This window comes from Rattus norvegicus, chromosome 8 (genome assembly GCF_036323735.1).
Source record: "Rattus norvegicus strain BN/NHsdMcwi chromosome 8, GRCr8, whole genome shotgun sequence".
In the NCBI taxonomy this organism is placed as follows: Eukaryota; Metazoa; Chordata; class Mammalia; order Rodentia; family Muridae; genus Rattus; species Rattus norvegicus.
The window spans coordinates 65499922-65523795 of NC_086026.1; the positions used below are offsets into that span (position 1 = coordinate 65499922).

General features: G+C 44.3%; 1 protein-coding gene across 11 annotated transcripts in view; it reads right to left on the reverse strand.

The window, feature by feature from the left end:
- Window positions 1–1146: 1146 nt before the first annotated feature.
- Peak1 (pseudopodium-enriched atypical kinase 1) overlaps window positions 1147–23874 on the reverse strand; it is a 214701-nt gene continuing 191973 nt past the window's right edge. For 10 of the 11 annotated variants that reach the window (XM_006243115.5, XM_017595643.3, XM_006243116.5 and 7 more), the window contains one exon: window positions 1147–7623. In XM_006243115.5, the coding sequence (XP_006243177.1) occupies window positions 6460–7623 (1164 nt within the window). In that variant the 3' untranslated portion in view covers window positions 1147–6459. The remainder of the gene's footprint in view (window positions 7624–23874) is intronic. The other variant, NM_001108149.1, reaches the window with a different exon arrangement.

A 23874-nucleotide genomic window follows, 5' to 3' on the forward strand; every position in this document is an offset into this window, starting at 1 on the left:
GAAATTCAATTTTTAAGTTTTAGCTGTAATTGCTGTGAGCTGCCTTTAATGACAACTTGTGATGTGCCAACTGCTGCTCTTGGCTCCTAAGGTGCTAATGAAGCTCTTTCCCTCGAGGAGTGCAGACTCACTTAGAAGGAAACCTCCTGGCCGGGCTAGAGAGCACACACGGAGAGCCCCCCAGAGCGGCAGGGACCTGCTTATTCCAGGCAGGAGAGAAATCAGCTTCTCTGCCTCATGGGTTGAAAGGGGACTCTGCAGGAATGCTAGTGCCAGGGGTCCATCTCCCCCAGCTGACCGCGGCCTCCGTGGACTCAGCTTAAGCCAACTATGACTGGCCTACCACCTCCAGGGCCCACAGCCTTTCAGGTTCCCAGGGTGGCTACTCATATAGCACCACTAGTGTTAGGCAGTTTCCCAATCATTGCACCACATCCTCTGGGACCTGCACCACTCAAGCCCATACTGGGGCAAAGCCTGCATCCATGGGCAGTGTCCAGTCAGTTTGTTGACTCTTCCTCTGGGTGCAGGAAACGCAGCTTAAAGTGCACATTCAAATGGAGTCCGTGACTCAGCAACATAAAACCCACGCCTGGAAGCTACCTTTCTGGGACAAGCCTTAAGAACAATGTGAGTGGAGCAGTCACTGCCACTGCTCACTACTGCCTTTTTGCCTAAACCAGGTAGGCTCCTTTTTTGTTACCTGTTGGCTGCCTCTGGAAGGATGTCTGCTGTGACAATGTACCTCAAGGACAGGCCTGATTTTGTAGATGATGGTGTGCAGGCTTGTCCCTGCAGTCTGACTTCCCATGGAGGAGTCAGCCAAATCTACTGCTAGCCAAACCTCTCTAACCAGGCAGCCTGGAGTGTCTGGACACCAGGGGGCGATCTCACCCAGCAAACCCGAGGAGTTAGCCACTTGCTCTTGGAGACCTTTTTCTCAAATTACAGAGGCACTGAAGAGAAAAAAGTCTGTCAGTAAGAAATGGAGTCCAGAGGGCATGCTGGCGAAAAGCTATCTACTGTTGCCTGTTTTAAGGACAGGAAGCCATCTTAGGAATGGGAAGAGAGCCACGTATGCAGTCAGACACACACTAGCATGTCACTATGGATAAACCACTGGAAGGACATGTACGTCAAGCCCGGTTTTTAGTGTATATTAAACGGAATTTATTTACACAGTAACGTGAGGCCACAGAGTACACAGCAAAGTACCACAGCAAACCAAAGGGAGGCGCCACTGGTGACACAGGGACCTGTTATTGATTTACACAATTGTAAATTATGAAAGGAGATGGGAAAGCGCTGGAGGAAGAGAAACAAGATTTTCTAAAGCAGAATGTGGGCGGTGCCATGGAGAACTAGAGATATTAGAATAAGGACTGTCATGATTCAATTCATTGAGACAGGTGACATCTTGCTTCTGCCTTCACCTCCCAACAAAATGCCCTCTGTGTCATGAACAGAAAACCCAGCCCAGTGTGTCTATGCACACGCTCCAGAACAGGTAAGGGGTGGGCAATAAGGAAGGAACAGCTTGAGTAGGCTTCCTGAAACTGTGTGGTTTAACCTTTCAACAACATTACACTGAAGCTATAGGGCGGGCTCAACATTCAAATGACCAAGAGTGGAGACACACATACTAGCCACAAACCAACAGGCAAAGTGGATTTTCTGTACCACAACAATATTCATAGCAAAATATATAACTCTGCGATTCTGCTGGGTTAAAAAAAATCCCAACCTCTTTTGATTCCCTGAAACTTTCTTGATTTAAAAAAAAACATGGAACGGGAGGGATTAGAAGCAGGGATAGGGACAGATGTGGAGGCTCCTGAGGGGAAATGTATGAAGGATGCTCAGAATGCAGACCCCATCTACGTGGGCAAAAAAAGTGTCCAGTGGCAGCTGATGCAGAAGTCTCTAATTTAAAACGGCTGCGGGGGTAGGGGTGGAACAGCTGTATAGCACCTTGGACAGTCTGGGTACTTATACACGTTAGATGGTGATGCTAAGAGTCACCTTTGTGGGAAGGTTCATAAATGGTATAGTGGGCTAAGAAAATTCCCAAGAGTTCTTTAAACAAATCTCTTGACAGCACCTCTTTTTAAGAAAAAAAAATCACCACAAACCCAAGCTTCGATATTACAGATGTGGTGCTCCCATGCGGTCTGGGCAACAGCCAGGCATGGCGAGTGGGCTGGTTCAAAGTCCTTCTTAGACATCAGAGAATGTTGCCGTCTGCTCTGGTTGCTGCCACTCCCTCCACCTTCTCTTCTGATGTACAACATGGCCTGCTTCAAACTGAGAGCTTTTTTTCTGGGGGCTTGGGGGAGGTTAGGGATGGACTTACCAATCGAATACCTTGAACATGGAATGTTTGCAAAACCCTTTCCTCTGGCGTCTGTCACAGCTCACCCCATCATCTGAGAAGCATCAGGATGAGGAAGGCTTGATGTCTTTGGTATACCCTGTCTAGGATCTCGCATTATGGCTCTTCTGACTTCCCTTGGGGCACTGGTTTTGGTCCATGGCGTCCCCACCTGTGCACCGCTCTGAGCGTGAGCAGATGGACTTCAGTGCACACTTCAGGAGGGGCAGCACTTGGATTTGTCTCAGTGCAGCACTTTGGGCCTCTGAGAAAATGAGCTTCAATGAGGTAAATCTAATAACCCAGTTTTATGGGCAGCCATCCTGTTCACTTACGAGGCTGGACCAGAATCCCGATCCTTATCCACTAGTGAGAGGAATGACAAGCATGCCAGAGTCGGCCCAGAGAGCTGAGCTGTCCTGTTTCCAAGTGTGTGCATGCTTTATGTACCTGGAATTACTTAGAATACAAGGACGCCTCCTAAGTCCATCCCAGTCTTTGAGACTGGCCCATATCTCTTCAGACCACTCTAGGTAAAGGCCAGGGGAAATCCTCGCTGCAGGTTACCAGCTGGTATCTGTTGATTTTCCAATATGGGGTAAACCAAACTTGGAGAGCTTGCATGACCGACTACTGAGTGGGGGTTTTGTGATAGCAGAGGCTTTACTCCTAGAAGCATGTCTTCCTAGAGCTTTAGATTCCTATCTTCACGAACACCCTGAGCTCAGAGGCAGAACTGGTTCCTCTAGCTGATGAAGGAAGGCTGTGCTCACTGGTTCTTGAGAAGTTTCTTCTTGGCCCTTACTTAGCACCAGCAGTTGGGGAGCCTCACTCCCCCATGACCTCATGCAGCCCATCTCCTGAGAACAATCCCTGAAACCCACTGCTCTCGGTGTGCCTTCTGACCTAACTCAGCCTTGGGGTTGGTGATATTCAGGAACTTCATGTCCTTTCCCACATTTCTGCTTTGATTGTTCCTTTGCTCATCCAGTGCTGTCCTCTACGGTGAACATTATGTGGTTGTATGCATTCCCAAAGAGCTCTCCTGTGTGGCAAGGGAGGCTGTTCTCTCCATGACTATGTTACTACACTAACAAGGCACTCTGAGGGGCACTGACTCCTGCTCTTGCCTGCTCTGGCCACAGTCCTGTCTCTCTAGCACCCACATGTGTGGAGAGACTGTTCATGTGGCTTAGGGAAAAGTTCCAGTGGGCCTTAGTTGTTCAAACTCTCAACAGAAGTGGGAGAATCTATGGCATAGACTTTAATAGAAAAGAAAAAAAAAAACCTAGTCGATACAGATGTTACTTGTGAAAACTTCAAGGGCTATACTAGTAACACTCCAAAATTCATAATATATGTGTATATAAAATGTGTGTGTGTGTGTATGTGTGTGTGTGTGTGTGTGTGTGTGTGTGTGTGTGTGTGTGACTGCAGAGGGAAGGACTTCCAGTGAGTGAATGAATCAAAGTGGAAATGTAAGGTATCTATGACAATGTTATATGGACTGGATTTCATTATTTTGAGAAATGAAAGACCACCTGATGGACTTCTTGCCCAGAAATGTAGTTCTTGTCTCTGCTCTGATCTAACCTTCTTCCCCACACCCATTCTGTGGCCATTCCCCAGACAGAATTAACTCCTGTCTCTGGAAAGACAGAGGCCCTTTTCCTGTTAGCTGGCTTTCATCTTTGTCCCTCACTAGTGTGGCCGTAATTCTTAGTGGGAGTCACGTGGAAGGAAGAGTGCTCAGTTTACCAGTGCAGGGAGACAGTGGTAGCAGACGTGTGCACGCTTTTTCTACTATAGTGTGAAAGAAGGCTGCATCTAAGATAACAAACAGAAAAAGAGAGATTTCTACAGACAACAAACAGAGGGGACCAGGGAACATTCTGCATTAAATATGTAACCTCATTAAATAATCAACATTCAGATTTACATGGGCAAGGCACCATGAGAGCAATGTGGAGAAGGTATGTCTCAATCTGCAAGCACTGTGGGAAGTGAAGGGCTGGGCCAGCTGACGTGGTCAGTGGTCTTTTTGCCACCAGTTCAGTGCATAATTAGGCGGGAAGTTATGTGTACATGGGCTATATGACTCAAACCCTAGCCTGCTGGGCATGGTGTAGCCATGACTCATGGCTGCCCACTCCACGGTCATTCTGTCTAGGAGAGACAGACTCTGTGGGCAAACTAGGCCTCTTTCCTGGGAGTACGGAGCACTAGCCAGGATCGCAAAGCCATCCTGCATATGCAGCCTCATACATATCGTTCTCCTTAAAAATGCATAATAAAATACATTCTCCTTTTTTGATCCTCTTTGATAAAGGTGAATCACATGAAAGGCTGTTAAAAATGTTAAAAGTCTAGAAGTTTCCAAGGCCACTAAGGTGCCACCCAAATAATACTGCACAGTCAGTCTTGGCTTTAAGCCAATTCTGAGCTGGTGGGCGAGGGCTTCCTGGGTTTCCTCACTGTCAAGGTGTACAGAACTGATCTGTCCACCCCACTACAGGTTGCTTCCCAGAGGCCTATCTCCAGCATGTGCATGCACATAGTAACACATGCTTACACACTTACCATTCAAGTGACTCTTGGGATTTCAAGGTTGAAGTAAACAGAGACTCACAGTTTTGAATAAAACAAGTGTATGAGCGTTCATACACGCACACAGGTGGAAAGGATACTTGACTCTCAGCGCAAGTATGTGCCAAGGGAAGACAAGAATGTTTCTGCAGTTCTCACTCAGGTAAAGTTGCAACATAAACACTGTAATATACAGCTTAAAAATACATACAAAAATTGCACATAATTCACGGGAGAGCACAGGCTTCATGGGGAACAACTCTCAGTCATCCACTGCAGCCATCAGCCTTCCTGTGAGCTGAGCTCCAGGCCCACTGCAGTCTTAGGAGCGACATGCCACTCACTCTGGGAGGCAGTCTTTCTGGAAGAGGCTGGCACTCCAAGGATCAGGTCAGCCATTTTTGTGGCCTTTCCCGTTCCCCTTGCCTTCCAATAGCCGGCTACCAGTTGCTTTCTAAGGTGACGGTAATGCTAAATTGACAACCATTTCATTCAGGGCTGTTGCTAACAGCATTTGGCAGACTAGTTAGTACCAGCTACTGATGGAAGGAAGCTGGCCAATGACTGCTTTCGGGGGAAGAAACTCTGACTCAGGCACCACCAGCCCTGGCTACCATGCTGATAGGTCTGACAGTAATCAAAGAACAGTACTTGAAAGTCTGTTCCCTGAGGGCCCCTGGAGAATTGCACATAAGGACATTATTTCTTCATATCCTGCCCACTATTCATAATCTGTGGACTGTACTCCATCCTGCTGAGGCATTGGTGATACCACCTCTGGTCAGCTTTGTACTGGACCACAAGAAGTGGATAATAAACTCCAACTTTAGCAGGTGGGACAGGGTGAAGGTGAAGGACAGCCAAGCAGTGGCAGTGGGGTTGTCTATGCAGTGTCCAACCTTTGCTAAGAACAAAAATGGAAACAGACCCATGATCTAACGGCTGGGAATCTCTCTCCTCCTTTCATGGTATGGCGGAACAGACGCTAGTCCCCAGTGACTGAAACTCAGCCGAGAAGGATAATGGCATGTCCTCCCAGGAAAGAGGCAGTCACTGAGGAAGAGGAATCTGCTGCAAGAGCATTACTGGGTGACAGCTGAGCTTGGTGACATGTGTACTGCTAGCTAGTTAGTACAGGTGAGCTTCAGAGTTCTGGAAGAGGCGGATGCAGCTTGCTGAGATCATTCCACAGGAGCTGGTCCTTCATGGACGTGCATTTTCATTTTTTTACCCCACATTTGTGAGCCAATTGGGATGACAAATGTTCCAAGGGAAGGCAACGCATGTTTGCACAGTTGAATTCCTGTACAGTAGAGACACTCAGCCGCTCACTCTGTGGAAAGCCATTGGTGACCTTGCTGAAAGAAGCCCTATGTTCCTGGACAAGGGTGGCAGTTGGCTTCTTTTCTTTCCTTGAATTCTGAGTGAGTACCAGGACAGGGAATGAGGACAACATGAAAAAGGTGGCGATATTTAACAATAAAAGCAACGCCCAGGCCACATTAACGGTACTGCAGGATTTTTACAATGTAGCTCAGGGAGTCTGTGGTGGCAAAGGCCAGATACTGAGCACAAAGCCAATCTTCAAGGCTGATGCCCCCCTCTCTGTCCAGGGACTTCTCGGCAAACTTGATCATCAGCAGTGTTCGCTTGATGTCCAGCCAGTTTTGGAGGAGAGCGTTCTTCTGTACTAGGGTTGCCGAGGTGGTGAAGATTTGGAAGAGATCTTCTCGGGGGCCCCAGAGCAGACACTGGAGGATGCCTTTGGCGTCAGAAATGAGGATGCGCTCAGAAGGGTTGGGGTTCAGGAGACAGCTGGCAAGTTGCTGCAGGCCCCAAGAGTACGGGGAGCGGAGAGGGATCCGAGGCAGGTCTGTGCGCGTGTACTCCTTCTCCTTCAGCTCTGGGTTCTCATCAAAAGGGTTGGGCAGGTGCAGCATCTCATAGATGAGGATGCCTGTCTGGAATTCATCACACTTTTTATACTGGGTGGCCGTGATGATCTCTGGGGCAAGGCGGGACTGGTCTCGGAGGATCTGAGGGTCCATCAGATGGCTCTTCTGTTTGGCCTGAGAAAAGTTACTCACAATGAGTCTTGTGGGACAAGCTGAGGTGGGGCAGGGGTCTGCAGGTGAAGGGCACTGGGTGGCTCCCCCAGGTTGGTGCTGGACAAGCAGCAAGTTCTCCAGGCGAAGATCGCAGTGAGTGACGTGGTAGGGCTTGAGGTGCTCAAGACCAGAGCACAGCTGTAAGAGCAGCAGACACACTTGCCTCTCATACAAGTCGGGGCTTTTCCCATGATGTGCCAAAGAGTCTCGCACGAAGTCGGCCACAGTGAGATGGGGAACCTCCCTGGTGATGACCACGACATGGCTTCTTTGCTTCCTGTTTGTGACTTGTTGGTTCTCTTTCTGGGATGACTCTGATTCAGAGCAGGGCTCAGGATTTCCCCCTGAAGTTTCTGCCTTCACCTCTTCCTCACTGTCTTCATTGCCATCCTCTGCCTTTTCAGGAGCATTGGGATCCTCCCAGGGAAGCAGACGATTAGGGACTTCAGCAAGGAAATGGCCACAATCCTGCTGGATGTTAAAATGTACAGGCAGACTCTGCCGGACAGCCAGGCTATGGTAATACTGCTGCGACTCCTTCGCTTTGCTCTTGCAGATCTGAAAGAGAGCAGGAGGCACACTTAGACTTCCCATAAGCAGACGTACGGGTGCAGAGGATGATTAACTGCAAGGTGACTCATTAGGAACAAATAGTACACAGTAAGTCATCAGAAAGGCTCTGGGCAGGCAGCCCATACTCAGTGACTACTGCTGGTTGCAACCAGTTCTCATGGACCCCACATCCAAGGTTGTGCTCAGTGCCTTATGTGCACCATCTCTAGTCTGTGCTCAGTGCCTTATGTGCACCATCTCTAGTCTGTGCTCAGTGCCTTATGTGCACCATCTCTAGTCTGCACTCAGTGCCTTATGTGCACTACCTCTATCACAAAGAAAACAGACTGAAGACATAACAATGGGAGACACATTTGAAACTACATACCTGATAAGGGGCTAATATTCAGAATACATAAGAAATTCAAAATAAAAACGCTAACCTGCCCACCTACCGATCAACCAAAAACACTAACAATAACAAAAAAATCACTAAAACTCAAATAATTCAATTAAAAGTAATTAGCACAAGGCATACAATGAAACACACACACCTCACAGACATACATTCATATGTACACACCACACCCCACAAACACACACACACACACACACACACACACACAAAGACAGGGAAAGGCAAATCAAAACTGTATACTTCACTTCCATTAGAATGGCTATTCCTGGGGCTGGAGAGACTGCTCACCAGTTAGGAACACTGGCTAGCTCCTGTTGTGGAGGACCTGAGCTCAGTTCCCAGCATCCATGCCACGAAGATCACAACCACATGTAACTCCAGCTTCAGGAGGACTGGATGCCTCTGGGCTCTGACGGTGCTTGCACTCATACACACACACCTCACCCCCCACGTGTGCATAATTAAAAAGTAGCAAAAATAAATTATAGAAAAAAAAAAAGAAAGGCTATTACCAAAAGAAAGAAAAGTGCTGGTGAAAGCGTGGGGAAAAAGAACCTTGTGCACACCACTGGTGGGAATAGAAAGGGGAACAGTCCTTGTGGAGGAGCCACCGTGTGATCTGGCAAGTTCACTTCGTCGTCCCAGGGAACAGAAGTATTGGAAGGAACATCTGCATCCCAATGTTTACTATTGTTAGGCAAGAAATGGAAATCACATTTGCTGTTGACTGGATAAATATAATATGGTACACATACATAAAAAATAACGACAGTCTGTGCTTTGTGATGACACGGCTGGGAGTGGAAATCATTTGCTGAGTGAAATAAACCAGGCTCATACAAACAACGGTGTGATCTCAGTCAGAGGCGGATCCCAAAGAACGGTCATGGAAGCTGGGAGAGGACTAGTGGTTATCAAAGGCTGGGAAGAGGCGGGCATGGCTGAGCAGCAGATGTAGACAATAGCTGGAGGCATGAATTCTGAAGTTTTATACAGTATGATTATGGATAATACACAACTTATTTTCAAAGAGCCAGAAAAGAAGGATTTTGGATGTTTAAGCACCAAGAAGGCTGCATGTCCAGTTTATGTTTTTCCAAATAAGAAAAAGTAAGTGTCCAGATAAACGTTAGCAGGATGCAGAGTTGAGTGTGTTGTAATGCCAGAGCTGGTTCTGCTTTACCTTTCGTATACCTAGAAGACAACAAAACTAGCAAAATAGACTTCTCTCACTTTCTGTAGGAATTTCTAGCCTGGAACTTTCTCGTCCTGCCCCTTATGCCCCTCTCTGTAGTAGTAGGGATTGAAGCCAGAGTCTTGTGTTAGGCCATCTCCATTAAGAATGTTTACTTTTAACACGCCTCTTACACCAACATCAGGCACTAAGACCTTCCAGAAGGAAGTCTATGGAAAGCAGGTGTGACTCAAAGAGGAGTCTCTGATCTCAAGGGGACATAAAAGCCATACACATGTGAGATCACCCCAGAGGGGTCTGGAGGTGCAGACTGTGCAGACACAGTCCATCCCTAGTTCACAAACCAGCACGGTCTGCTCAGTGAGGACACCACACACCTCAGGCAACACAGGCTCCAGGAGTATGTGCTGGGAGTATAGATGCTGCCTGCTTGTTACAATGCTATGGGAAAGAGCAAGTTTAAAAAAATTGTATTTTATTCATTTTACTTAAAAAGAAAACTACAGTTCTCTTGGGAGATACAGATGGATCTTCAGCTTGGAGAAGCAGCACACACTGATGCTTATTCCTAAAGATATTAAAAATAGAAAGGGTCAGGGGTATGGGGGAACGAGCACCTCTTTCCTGTCACCTTTGTTTACTGCAATTAGAGACCTGATAGCACGATTCTGCCACGGATAAGTCCACATGCATCTACTGAGACATCTGGAAACAAGCTCAAGTCTCCTGCCACACACTTACCTAATCGGTTTGGAAAGTGCTTTATATTTATTTTTAAAGCAAACTTCTCCTCTTGAAATAGATGTCCGCAGGCAGGGTTCAAGTTCAAACATCTATCTTTCAGAAAATACTATCTTTGGAAAGCCCTCAAAGTCTGGAGCACATGCAGTGCAATATATCCTGTATTCTCATCAATCACAGGAATTCCTTCTATAATGCACTGAAGGTAATACTTCATGTTTATGTGTCACCAGGTATTTAAAATCCTATACGAGCCATAATTTAGTTGTACGGGGGTGGATCTGGCACCTGGTGCCATTAAATAAGGGCAGTTTATAATTTGTTCAATATCATATTGCCTGCCGAGATGGAGGTTTCAGGGCCCCAACTCCTCACTCTTTGAAAAGTCTATCAAATATCATTGAGCTTGGCTGAATGAGACTGAAAATTAAACTCAGCTGACGTGTTACAGAAAGGACACTCCCAAGGACTTGGGCCCAGGATTTAGCTTGGCCAATAGCTGAGTATCCTTGGGTATGCTCATTCAGTTCCTCTGGGCCTCAGCCTGCCTAATAAAGCAAACAACAGAAAGACTGTGGAAACTCTACGTCCCAGGCAGTGATGAGACAAAATGGGATCGAGTATATGAAGGAAATCTACACGTGACTGAGACACACAGATGTAATGTGGATAACCAACCAGACCACTTGGAAATGTTAAAAAGGATATGCTTTTATAGAATCTTCGTATTTTTTCCAGAGAGGGCAAGGAAAAACACCCACTCTTGGTAGGATGTGTGTAAGTGTTCATGTGCTCCCTTCTCCTTCAGGTTCTGAGAGCTACCTACCACAGCAGTGGGGCTCTCTGGTTGTTGGTCTTGGGGAGGACAGCTAACAGCAAGGGTTTTCTTTTTGTCTTTTTGAGATAGTGTCCGATAAAGGGTCCAGGCTGGCCTGGAACTCACTATGGAGCTCTGGCTGATCCAAACTTGAAGTAATCTCCCCTTAGAAATTACACATAGCTACATATAGTCCTGGGTTACATATATCTGTGGCCACCACACCTAGCTGAGGTCACCACCATTGATGCCAAGATCACCATTACATTCTAGTCCAAGGAAGCCATTCTACTTCTAAGAGAAAATGGTTTAACGGAGTTTTTACTCTTTACTATGCCAAGTTACACTGAAAAACAAAACAAAACAAAACAAAAAAAACCCAAACAACTCACCATCAGGTAGTTCAACATCAAATGTAGAGGAGATATCTTATCCTAACTGTGATATTTTAATTTTATCTGCATGTACACACAGAGGTAGTCATACATATTTTTATAAAGTCTTCCAGAGTTTTTGGGAGTAGATAAGAACATGGATTCTACAACTAGAATTTATGTTCCGCTTCATAGATCAACTTGAGATAAAGGATAGGAGTGACTTACAAAGGAGAAGTGATAAATTGTTCCACTATTTTGGATGCTTGGGAGGAAAATGGCCTGCCCAGAGAGCAAGCTGAGGAGGAAGCACTTCCTTATCTCTGTATTTACACAGGCGGGCTGAAGAATAATGGGTCAATCTGGTTTAAGGGCAAATGAAAACGAGAGAGAATGAGCGAGCGGAAGAGAGAGGAGAGGCAGGCACTGTGCTTTTAATTGGTTTATAGCCGTGAAGCCGGTTACAACCCAAACACGGACTTGAGATTTCCATAATAGGATTTCACATGATAGGTAGCTCATAAATCTTTATTATAGAGCCTGCAATGATGTTAATTTAGGCAGGAAATATTATATTATTCTATGTACTACATAGTAGCCATTTTTCAAATATTAATAACTTGACTCCTTTAGATTAGAAAAATACCTCAAAATGGTCTGACTTCAGATGATAAATTTCTAGTCCAAAAGTTATTTTGGAGAACAAACCACTCTTTACAGAATAAATGGACAAAGTTCTTAATGCCAGTTTTTTTTAAATTCCTTTACCCAATATTTTCTCTACTTGGGATCCAAGTAAACTTTTCAGCTTCTTGGTTTCATTTATCTTTTTTGAACAGAATTTACACTCTTTCCTTATAAGGCCTGAACAGGGGCATCTCAAGAAGCCCTCAGAAGAACGATTCCCACAGGGATCCTGGTCCCATCCCCCACACTCTGAAACAGAAACACAGCAGAATGAGGAAGAGATCACATTCACAACAAGCAAATGTATGGGAAAGATTCTTAAAACGCCACCAATTTTGGCGGATTCTGTGTTTGTCTACATCTTCTCCAACAGAAGAACCGAGGGACTGCACCCCAGAGACACTAGAGGGAGCTACAATATCAGCATCCAGGCTGCACGCAGCACAATGCAGCAGAACAAAATCCAGCTGCTGAAGGGGTAGCTCATGTGGCAAAAATATATCATGGTCGGTCTGTCCATCTGTCTATCTGTCTCTCTGTCTGTCCATCTGTCCAGTCTCTGATTCATCAGAGTTAGTGACACTGAGTTCACTCAGTAAGGGAGCACGTGATGAAAAGAGCAGAAGCAGGCCAGGAGTCCTCCCCGGGTGCAGGGGGTTCATGCTCACCAGCTCACAGCATGGCCTGCTTGAGCCCTACTCTCCAGAGTGGTTAGGGGACCATCACAAAGGGCAGCTGGCTGGTCTCTATACGACCCCTGATCCCAGCATGAATAATGTACAGGTGCTTGAAAACTAGGGGCTTGAAGAGAAAATGGGGACGTATTTGAGCTGACAAAATTCATGGGGAGGGAGGAACAGTATCTTGTCACTATCAACCAAGCAGGCCAGCAAGACTGATGCTTCTTTAGCACTTGCTACCACAGCATCCTGAAGCAATCTGACAAGATTTCCAAATACAGGATGGGGACACGTTAACCACTGACAAGTTATCTGTTGGGAACTGGAAAAACCAAACCAGACCGAACAAAACCAGAATCAGGATCAAATTATCCTCTCTCAAGACCTTCTTAAACCTGGGGTCAAACACACTATTCGTACACAGCATGGTCTCAGCAGGGCATCGGAACTGGACACATAATCTGAAAAGTTTAATTCCAAACATTCATTTCAGTTCAGGGGCTCATTTTATGTGTTGCTCGTGGCAACTGCTCTGCATACCTTTGAGGCAAATTTGTCATTATAAAGCATTTATGTTTGTAATAAGAATGTCAACCCAGACAGCTAACTTTTATAAAGTAGACTGTGGGGGGCCATGACTGCAAAGCCACAGAATGAGCAGCTGGGAAGGAAAAGACAGCACACGTCTATCAATACCGACCCTTTCAGGACATCCTGTTATCTGTAAAGAAGACCTTCCAGCCTGCTGCCCTTTAGATTTAGGGTGAGAGTCAGAGACACTGTGTGTGTGTGTGTGTGTGTGTGTGTGTGTGTGTGTGTGTGTGTGTGTGTGATGGAGCTGGTCACTTACTACTATCTCTTGATCCTTTGTCTCCAAGGTGGCTTGAACTGCTAGTATTCATAAGCCATTCTGTCCCCTCACATACGCCGCTGACCTCACACCTGCATTTACAACTCAGCTATGTCTCTGAATCTTACACTGTAAACACTGGCTGAATAATTTGTGCTGTCTTATCCTATGAATTCATAATATTCAGTACAACCCAACCTGAGCCCTTTCCACCCTCACATTCTGGCCTTTTCTGCTCCTGGTGAATGGCTCCATTATCTGGCTTAGTCTCCCGTTTTCTAGCATCAAGTTCACTCTGGATTTCTTTCCCATCTTTACTCCCTGCGTCCAACTGATTTATACTCCTGAGTTTACTCCTCAACATCTTTTGAATTATTCTTTCTTCATCTCTGCTTACCATTACTGCTTTCCTAGACTACCACAAAGGCTTTCCAACGGGACACCTTGCTTCTTCTACGAATTCCCTTAAAAATAACTTTCATAGGGAGCAGAGCCAACTTTAAAACTCTATTACCTACCTATTTAGATACTCTAGCGTCTCTCTTCACAACTGTATTTCCTGCCCCTTCTCCATCTGTTCTTACCATGTAGGTTTGTCTATAGCCAGTCTCTCATTCCTAACGTACCCTTTCTGTCTGAGGCCCCGTTTTCATCCCTTAGGTGTCAAAGGGATTCCTACCTTTGCTTTCAAAGCCTTTCTCGGGTGTTACTTCTGAGAGAACGTGCTAACCACTCTAAACTGCTTTTCTGTACCTGGGTATCTCTCTTACTACACTTAGCTGATTTGTTTTGGTCTACTTTAAGAACAGACACTTGTATCTCAGGGCCTAACAGAGAACAAGGCACACAGAACATGTTCAATTTACCTATACAAAACACCAAGAGAAAGCTACATTGAATCCAGTGTGGTTATATTGTTTATTTGCCCAGAACAGCTAGAGTACACGAACAGCTTTCATGAAACAGATGGAAGTTGGCAAAATGATAGGGAGGGGGCAATACCAGACAGACCTGAGTAATCAATGCTCATGACTGACCTGACCACACGATTCAGGAAAACTGGATCAATGCTAGCTGTCTGCTGAGTCGAGTCTGCCCCAGAGGCTTACCAGCTTTGTACTGAACAGAACCACACCAAACAACAAGGTCCTTCGTCATTCTACTCAATTTTCTACTCTTTTCCACAAAGAAAGTAATAATTACAAAATGCAGGACTCTTCAAAAATAGCTTACATTAGCTTTTATTTTTCCATTATGGGCCCAGTGTGCCTTCAGCCTACTTCCACTTTATCAGCAGGGAATCGCATTTCCTTCTCATGTTACACATTTTACAGTGCCTCAGTGAGCCTTAAGTGAGATGGAGAAGTGAGGGAGTGAACCGTAGATGGACACAACGAGAAACACTGAAGACCACATGCATTCTCCCATCTGGGTTCTTCTGCTGCAGCACACAGAAGCACAGCTGCAATGGGGGTGCAGAATGACACCTCAACTTCTAAACTGATACCCAGTGTTTGATATTCTAAGTTATAGGCCAATTACTGAGTGACAGCAATTCTCGGCCTGCTGAGGAAGTAAAGGAAGTCTCCTTTACTTCTAGTTACAGAGGTAAGATCCCCCACCCTGACCCCTGTAAGCAGTGCTGTTACGACAACCTTCAAAACAAGCAAAATGTTAATATATAAATGCTGTCTGGGCCTCCACACTGTAAATGCTGAGGACTCCACACTGTAGAAATTTGCTATGAGACTTGTCAGGCTGGCCAGGTACTTTAATGCTTAAATTACTACAAAAAGGTTCACATGGCTAAGAAACTCATTTGGAGCCTAGGAGATATTTGAGAAGGCAATGTGTAAGTCTTTACCATTTGATTTGTGACTTAGAGCTCAGGTTCCAGATTAGGAATTCAATTAATGTGAACCCCAACTTGTAATTCCCACTATGTTCTCTCACCTCATCAATATTACAGTTCTATCTTTTTTTCTTATTAGGCAATCTACTTTGATTCCAAGTTCATATGAGCTGAACCCTCTCTCTTCTGAGCAAGTTCCCAGCTGGGCCTCTGACATTCTGCACCCATCAAGCCATGAAGTGAGGTGCCCTCTAACCTAAAATGGCCGTGTGCATGTAGCTGGCTACTGATCACCCACTTTCTGTTACGTTTCAATGTTGGACATCTTTGTGTTGAATTATGAAAGTGGGAATGGCTTCCCATCTGGATTTTCCCTTACTACTACGCTAGTAATTAACTGCCTGGGTAGATAGTAGGGGCCCATTGTAAATTCCTACCAATAACAGCTATTCTCCTTAATGCCTTTTCATTTAGTGTCTTGCTTTCTCAGCATCTACCCAAATAAGACAAATTGGGATTTGAGTAAAAAGTGCAATAAAAGGCGCTGGTCTCCACAATTCACCTCAACTTTATTACAAGCTTTTAACAAGGCTGTGGCGTGGGCGGAAGAGTGAGTAGCCCCGCTGGTATAACAGGGAAGTCCCCACATCTACTGAGCTGTGTACTGCCTGGCATTAAGAACAAAGACCTGGGGTTGGGGATTTAGCTCAGTGGTAGAGCACTTGCCTAGGAAGCGCAAGGCCCTGGGTTCGGTCCCCAGCTCCGAAAAGAACAACCAAAAAAAAAAAAAAAAAAAAAAAAGAACAAAGACCTGTCCTGTCAAAAGAGAAGACACCCACTGTCTCAACTTTGGACTTCTTGAGGTGAAAACATTCAGAAAGTTAGTGGCTTTTATATATATATATATGTGAAGCATTAAGCATCTTCTTTAAATGATCTTCACCCAAATTTAACACACAATCTTTTCATGGCAGTGGTTTGTTCAAAAATTATCTCTTTGAGATAAGTGAAAAAAAGTCTTAATGAGACCAAGCAATAATCTACCAGATTATCTCTTCTAGGCAAAAGGGGCTACACAAGGGGCTGGCTTACTGGCTCAAGTACAATAATGGGAGAGGTACTACTTAAGAGTCGGGAGTCAGTCTGCCATTGAAACTGGTGTGTGTTCAAAACAGGGCAACCTCTCTGGCCTCCATTTCCTTTAGTAAACTGACTTTAGTCGATTAGGATGACTGGCTAGTGGCTACTATGACTCTTTGAAAGACAAAGGAGGCAATGGAGATTTTACTTGGATGGCAGGGAGTTTAGTTCAAGTTTAATCTAATGTTTAGCTTTAGTTAGAGACCAGGGAAGTAAGTTAGGGGCCGGAGTCCAGCCAATGTACAGCTCACCAGACAGTCTGGTCTGCTGGGTGGTAGTCTTCCAAGATGAGAGAATAAGAGAAAACATGGATGAGGAACAAAGAACATGGGAACTGAAGGTAACCGACTGTGTGGGCATCAGTTTTGCTTACTTTATCAAAAGTTGACTATTTTCATTGCCTCCCCATTTCTTATCCTTCTTATCTAATTTGCTGGGCTGGTGTCCATACCCCACTATTACACATGGTCTTGTCTTGAAATAGGCTCAAGCTCTGGGTCTGGGGACTTTGCCTTTTGTGACTAGGGTCCCAATTGCCCCTGCTTGAGTCACATCTCTGTGTAGGCTTTTCCTCACGTAACAGACCCTTCCACTAACAGTCTCATACACCCCATTTAGTCTGAATTAAATCAAGACACTGGAGGGGGGGATAGGAAAACTCTTTCCAGACTTCATGTTTCGTATAAGGCCCGAGCTCCTGTGTTTAGCTGTTGAGCCTGTCTACCTTGGCTGTCATTTGCATGCTTCACAGACAACGCATCCTTCGGATTCATATTTTGCCAAATGGCACTGCCATCCTTTGGGGTTGTCCTTCCTAGAGGTTCAGGACGACTGCCTCCATCTAGCACTTACTATACAAGGATCATGCCTTCAGCAGTTCTGAACCACATGCCCTTCCTTTCCTTTGTCCTGTTGCAGTGTGGGTGGACTCAAAGTTTCCTAGACTATTGCGAAAACACACTAGTGACCTCTCAGCTTTTTTGGGTCCCTCCCATCATGATTTTCAACAAAATAATTAATTTTGTACAACCCCCCACCCTGCGTTTGAAACTTCATTATAATCTGTCTTATTAAGAGTTATATTTTGGCTTTCTCACTGCATTAGGAGCTCTATGAAGGCAAAGCTTTTGCCTTATGCATATGTATTGATGTAAACCCACAAAATATCAAAATGTTTTGTATTTTTGAAAGGTCACGAAATATTTTATCCAATGCCCACTATTATATACTGTACTAGGTTCTAAGCACATAAGAATTAAAAAGCCATGGTCCTTGCAGTAGATGTCAAAAGTAATGATGGTTAAGAGACACATGAATGTTTCTCTATTGTATAATGGAATTACTACATATATTAAGTTCTGTGGGTGGTTTTTTTTTTTTTTTTTTTTTTTTTTAAAAAGACAGTCTAGCTGTGTAGTCTAAGCTGGCCTGAAACCCCAAATCTTTCTGTTTCAGCTTCTCAAGTGCTGGGACTACAGGTATCTGCCAACCATGCCCAGATATCCTGCAACCTTTTTTTCTCACAATGGCTGGGTCCAACTATGACATGTTCTCATGGGCTCACGCATTTGAACATGGGGTTTCCAGCTAATGGAGTTGTTTGGGAAGCTGTAGAACTTTTGTGGGGCCTCAGTGGAGGAAGGGGTCATTTCGGGGAAGACAGTAAAATTTACAGCCTGGCCCTGCCTCTGCTTCTCATTGCTCTGTTTGCTAATCTAACAAGATATGAGCGGGCAGCCTCACATTCCTGCTACTACTGCTGCAGGCCACTCCTTCCAGTCATGATGTGGCCTCAAACTGTGAGCTGAAATAAACCCCCTAACCCCTTTAAGTTCCTTCTGGTTCAGTAGTTGATTCTAACAATGGGAAAAAGTGATGAAAAACAAAACAAAACAAAACAAGTAAACAGTAAGAAGTAGGGTAGCTTCTGGGAGGAAGCTGGCCTTTTCATTCTTTGGAACAGGTCTGGGAGGAATGTGGAAGTTTGGAGCTGCAGGCTATAGAAACCCAGAATTCTGGAAGCAGAGGTCAACAGACGACGGTCATATACAGAGTTTAGTGAGCCACTCTGGTTGGGAGTTCAGGAGACCAGAACATTAACAGAAATGTGGCCAGGCTCATGAAGTTGTAGAGGGAAACATTCTCTATTGAAAGTGGGACAAGATGCCATTTATGTCACATGCTGGCAGAGAATCTGGTTATAGTCTGCCTATGTCCCAAAAATTTAAGTGAAGATAAATTCAAAAGTAACAGAATCAGTTTGACTGGAAATTTCAAGACAGCATAGCATGTGGCCTATGACAGGGTGTATTTGGTCACTGGCTGGAAGTGGATAGAGCTGCATAAAGGACAGGTGAGGAGGAGAGGACGAGAGCAGCTCTCACGGCTAAGGAGATGAACAGAGACTCGGCTGGCTCTCTGCATTGGCACATGGCATCAGTTGGGAAGTTGCAGAACTTGTAGCATGAGGGCCTCACAGCAGGAAGTGGGTCACTAGGGGATGGGCCTGGAGGATTATAGCCCAGTCTTGTTTCTAGCCCAATCTCTCTCTGTTTTCTGGTTCAGTGAGATGTGAGCAAGTAGTATCATATTTCTGCCACCAGAGCCACAAGCTGCTCTAGCCATAAAGCCTTCCCTCCATGATAGACTGAAATCTCAGTGAGTCAAGATAAATCCTTCCCCTCTTAAGCTTAAAGAGCTCCTTGTTATATACTTGGCTATAGTGACAGGGGAAGATATGTAAGTCTTAAATATAAGACTTAAGAATAAACTATGTTTTCTACTTTACAGAGAGACACTAGACTTAGAAAAGGCATGTACAAGGCTAAAGAAACATAGTCAGTATGCAGCTAAACTCTAAGTTAAACCCAGTTCTTCTAACTTTAAAACCTAATTCTTAACCACTTCCTCAAAAGGCCTCAAAATCCTATATGGAAACCACCGTGGAGGCTGCTGCTACAAATACAGTTTCCCAGAGCTCACTGCCGGCAATTCTGATTCTGTAGGTGAGGCGATGGTCCTGTTAGTGAGGGTCCCTCAGGTAGTTATGGAATAGGTCATCAGAAGCTGAAATTCTTCATTGAGTCACACTGTCTCCCAGGAGAAGGGCAGTGCAGACAAAGAACCAGCAAGTGCCAACGCTGAGCAGCAGCAGTGGGAGTGATTTCTAAGTTATGCTAGAGGACAGGACGACAGAGTTGAGGAACCAAGGACTAACTAAGGGTACCCGTGCTTTTAGGAACCTCGATGTGATGATCTACAACCTCAAATGCTCCAATCTTCCCCCTGCCACGGAATAATCACAATATTATCTTTTAACAAAAATCAAATCATTTATAGTGACCGTCACTCTCACTCTGGATTTAACTGTACACTTCTATCTTGTAGGTCACTTTGAACAAAGAAGTGCTCCTACTATTTGGTATTCTAGGACACTTTAAAATAAGCATTTTTCACCTTATACAGTCGGTATAGTCACCCATTTTAATGGTTACAAACATTTAATTGGGATAATGTGCTTTAATTTATTAAACTGTTTTCTTAGTATCAGGAGCTTAATTTGTTTCTAATTTTGACATCAATGAAAATTTTGAGTTGCTACATTTTGTAGCATTCTCTCATAATCTTAAGAAAAAAGATGTTTACATCTTTGAAGTAATGAGAAAGAAAATATCTAAGCATAGAAGCTATGTAAATGTGCTGAGGCTAACGCCTACCATTAAAGAATACTAATGAGTAATCCCCACAGTGTGGACGGCTTTCCCTGTACCGCTAACAACAATACATTTTCCCGTTGTATTTTACATGCACTCTATAGTTTATGAAAGCAGTTTCACTACATAGCCATGTGCATTATAACAATTTTATGGGGTAGGCATGGTAGCCAGTTTCTGCTGATGTAAAAACTAAAAGAAGTTCCTTGACCTGTTTAATACTAGAGATAAATTTCAGAACATGGGCCCAGATGACTTCAAAGCTCTTTATTCTGCATTAAAATGCCTTTTAATTTAAGATAAATCCAAATAAAGTTATTCGTGATAAAGAAAAATTAGAATAGATAATAGGAAAACCTTCAAATTCAGTAAAAGTTCCAAATTAAAACCACTCATTTTAGAACAAAGACCAACATCAACACCTGTTCTGGATTGTACTGTCTCCCAGAGCTATCGGGAGGCAATTATGGTTAAACTGGTTACGAGTAGGAGCCTGATACGATGTCAGTAATATCCTCTTAGCAGAGAGGCACCTGAAGGCTCAGCTGCTTTCTCTGTGATGCAATGAAAAGGTAGCTGTCTCTAATGCCTATGAAAACCTCACCAGAAACAAAGTCAGCCACGACCCTGACCTTGGGTTTTCCAGACTCTAGAATTTGGAGAATTTAAGTTATGGAGTCTACGACAGTTTTTCTATCAGCTTAAGTAAATAAAAACCGTGGAAGTGCCATTCCAACAATAGTTAAGAATGTTCCAGAAGCAGCCTTAGAACTAAGTCGATGCTGAAAGCATTTAGAATGCATGTTAGAAAACGCCTGGATAAGTGTGAAGTGACAACTACAGCAAATTCAGATGTTAAAGGAGTTGGTGGTGAGCACACAATCAGAAACTCCTAGGAAGGTGACCCATGTCATAAAGTGGCAGAGAATTAAGAGACTGCACTGTGTTCTCGTGGTTTGTTGAGGAAAGAATGTATGAGAGGTAAAATTGGATTTTTAGTTGGGATGTTCAAGTCAGACGGTGAAGGAACACTTTGGTTTCTCCTGACTGCTTACAGGACAACAGGAAAGGGGGAAGGGGATGCAGACTATTTGGTCTGTTCATAGTATAAAAGGCAGGCATGTTTAATCTTTTGTTTTGTTTTGAAGACAAGATCTCATGTAGCCTACTAGGCTGGCCTCAGACTCTGTAGTGGAGTTGAGGATGGCTTGAACTTCTGGTTCTCCTGCCTCTACCACTGGAATGCTAGGACTATGGGTGTGACCACGACACCAGGCTAGAAAGCATAGACAGCCATTCAATACAGAGGTCTCAGCAGAAGTCAGGGATGAGGACAAGGTCGTATGAGTGGAGACCACCAGTTTGGGTGCAGTTTTGCCCAAAGTGGATTCCGAGAGTAGAAGGGTGTGGAAAGACTCCTAGCTATTCTGAATTCTATGGGCCTGGCCCATGGAGCTCTTTGGCTGCCCATGTGCACTATTCTTTAAGGAAAAGGAAAACAGTCATGGAGGTGATAAAGAGAACAAGACTATTGCAGAGAGACAGCTCAGAGGTTGGCAGCACTTATGGTCTCAAAGCAGACCTGGCTTTGGGTCCCAGCACTCACACCAGCCAGTTCACAACCATCCATACCTCTCCAGCTCCAGGGAATCCAGAGCCGCCTTCTGGCTCCTGCAGGCACCCACACACATGGGCTGTACATAAACTCATGTGGGGATGTAAACACGCCACATACACATTAGAAAAAACTCAGAAAGAATCCATGTTGTTCTTCTTTCTAAGGACCCAGTGGACAGGGCTGTTTCCTTTTAGGTGTCAACAAAGGATGAGCCCGTTTCTCTAGATTTAGAGAGCTAGGGGGAAAATAAATAGTGCCTCAGGGTGGAGAGCCTTTTGGAGGAGCTTTTTGGGCGACAGTATCAGATGAGAGCATCTTTATGAGGTAAGACTGAGACTTGCTAGATTGGGACTTTGGTACCCGCTCTCTCTCTGCCCTGCCTCTGATTTCTCACATTTCAGGATGGAGTGTCTGTCTATCTTCTGCCTGTGCACAACTGTATTTGGGAAGCAAATAAGTTGTCTAGCTTTACCAGGATCACAGATACAACGGTGCATTAAGTTGAATCATACCTTAAGTTTCATTCATATCTCATTTAGAGAATATGTAGATGAGACTTTAAGGGCTTTAGAGTTGATCCTTGGGAATACGGCTTTGAAGGTAACTGGGATGGATTTGCCTGTGATAAAGACATGAGAGGGAGGGATGGGGGATAGAATCCTATGGTCTAAATTGTGTCTCTTTCTCATTTACATGCTCAAGCTCTGAAGATGCAGCCCACAAAGAGAGAGATACTTAGGTAAGTCATACGGTTGGGACCTGGATACAATCGGACCAGTGTCATTTTAAGAAAAGACCTTTCTCTTAGTGACTCTCATCACATGTGAGGACTCAGAGAGAATAGTCCTTATCTGAAAATAACCAGGTTAAACTCTGACTCTGGACTTTTCAGCTTCTAGAAACAGGAAAAAGATCAATTTCTACTGTTGGGCTAGGGGCTTTGATTGGTACTCATGGTACTTTGATTGGTACTCATGGACACACACACACACACACACACACACACACACACACACACACACACACACGCTTATGTAAGCCACCTAATTAATCTGTGCTCTTCTGACATGGCAGCCTGAAAAAGCTGACATGAAGTAAATATTTTAACAGCTCACCACTGCAGTGAATATGTAGGTGTGACCCTTACCTTTCAAATAAACTTGCTTTGCAATATTTAAGAGACAAGCCCTATCTATTAGGCTATCCTAAGCTCACTAATATAGGAAGGGAGGGATATTTTAAGAAGACAAACATTGAAGAGGGTCTGTGTGGGCCACCCATTGGTTTCATTTGCTCATCTCTGCAAATATAGGGGTCTCAGAGTTCTTAGAATCCCTTTCAGACTGTAAATCAATTAGGGACTTCTGGAAATGCCCAGAAAGTCTTCAAAGAGACATTTATATTCAGTATTTAGTGTAAAACCCCCTTTCCCAAACCTGCCAACAACTACCAGTATATAATCACTTGCCACCTGTTCTTTTGAGATTGCTTTTGTATTATTACAAGCAAAGAAATCAATACTACACCATTGATTTAGGAAAGAGACAAGATTGTGTGGCAATAATACATAAAGTTAGTCAAGCCCCACTTCTCAACTGTTTTGAAAGAACAGATAGTTTTATGCCCCTTTCTGAAATAGGTACTCGTTCTACATTGGTGATCTTGTAGCAATAAAGACTCAAGATAGATAAGGTACTATAACCCCAATTGATATAATAGCTCTTGAGAGCTACACAGAATCTCAAAATGCCTTTTTATACTCAACAGTAATATATTAACTTGAGTCCATATCTTCTCTCCACAGTTTATCCCTTGGTTTAATTTTAAAAGTGTGGGCTGCTGTTGCAGCAGGTCAAGACAGTGGTGAGACTGCAGATGGTCGGTGGAAACATGTCTGTCTTGATAGGGAGGTAAGGCCAATTGTTTACCTTACCCATTCATTTACTAAGAAACCATCTGGTCTTTGTAAGCTAAATTAACATGTAAAAGTCATTTAGATTATGTTAATCGGTTTTGAACCAGTGAATAGAATCAGTGAGAGGAGACAGTAGGATTGGAGAGCATTATACTGAGCCTATACTCTTAGCACCTTTCACTTGTCTTATGTCATTGGTCACGTAAAGTCCCATAAGGTACATGGCTTACCACTTAAACATCTGAAGAAGAGGAAAC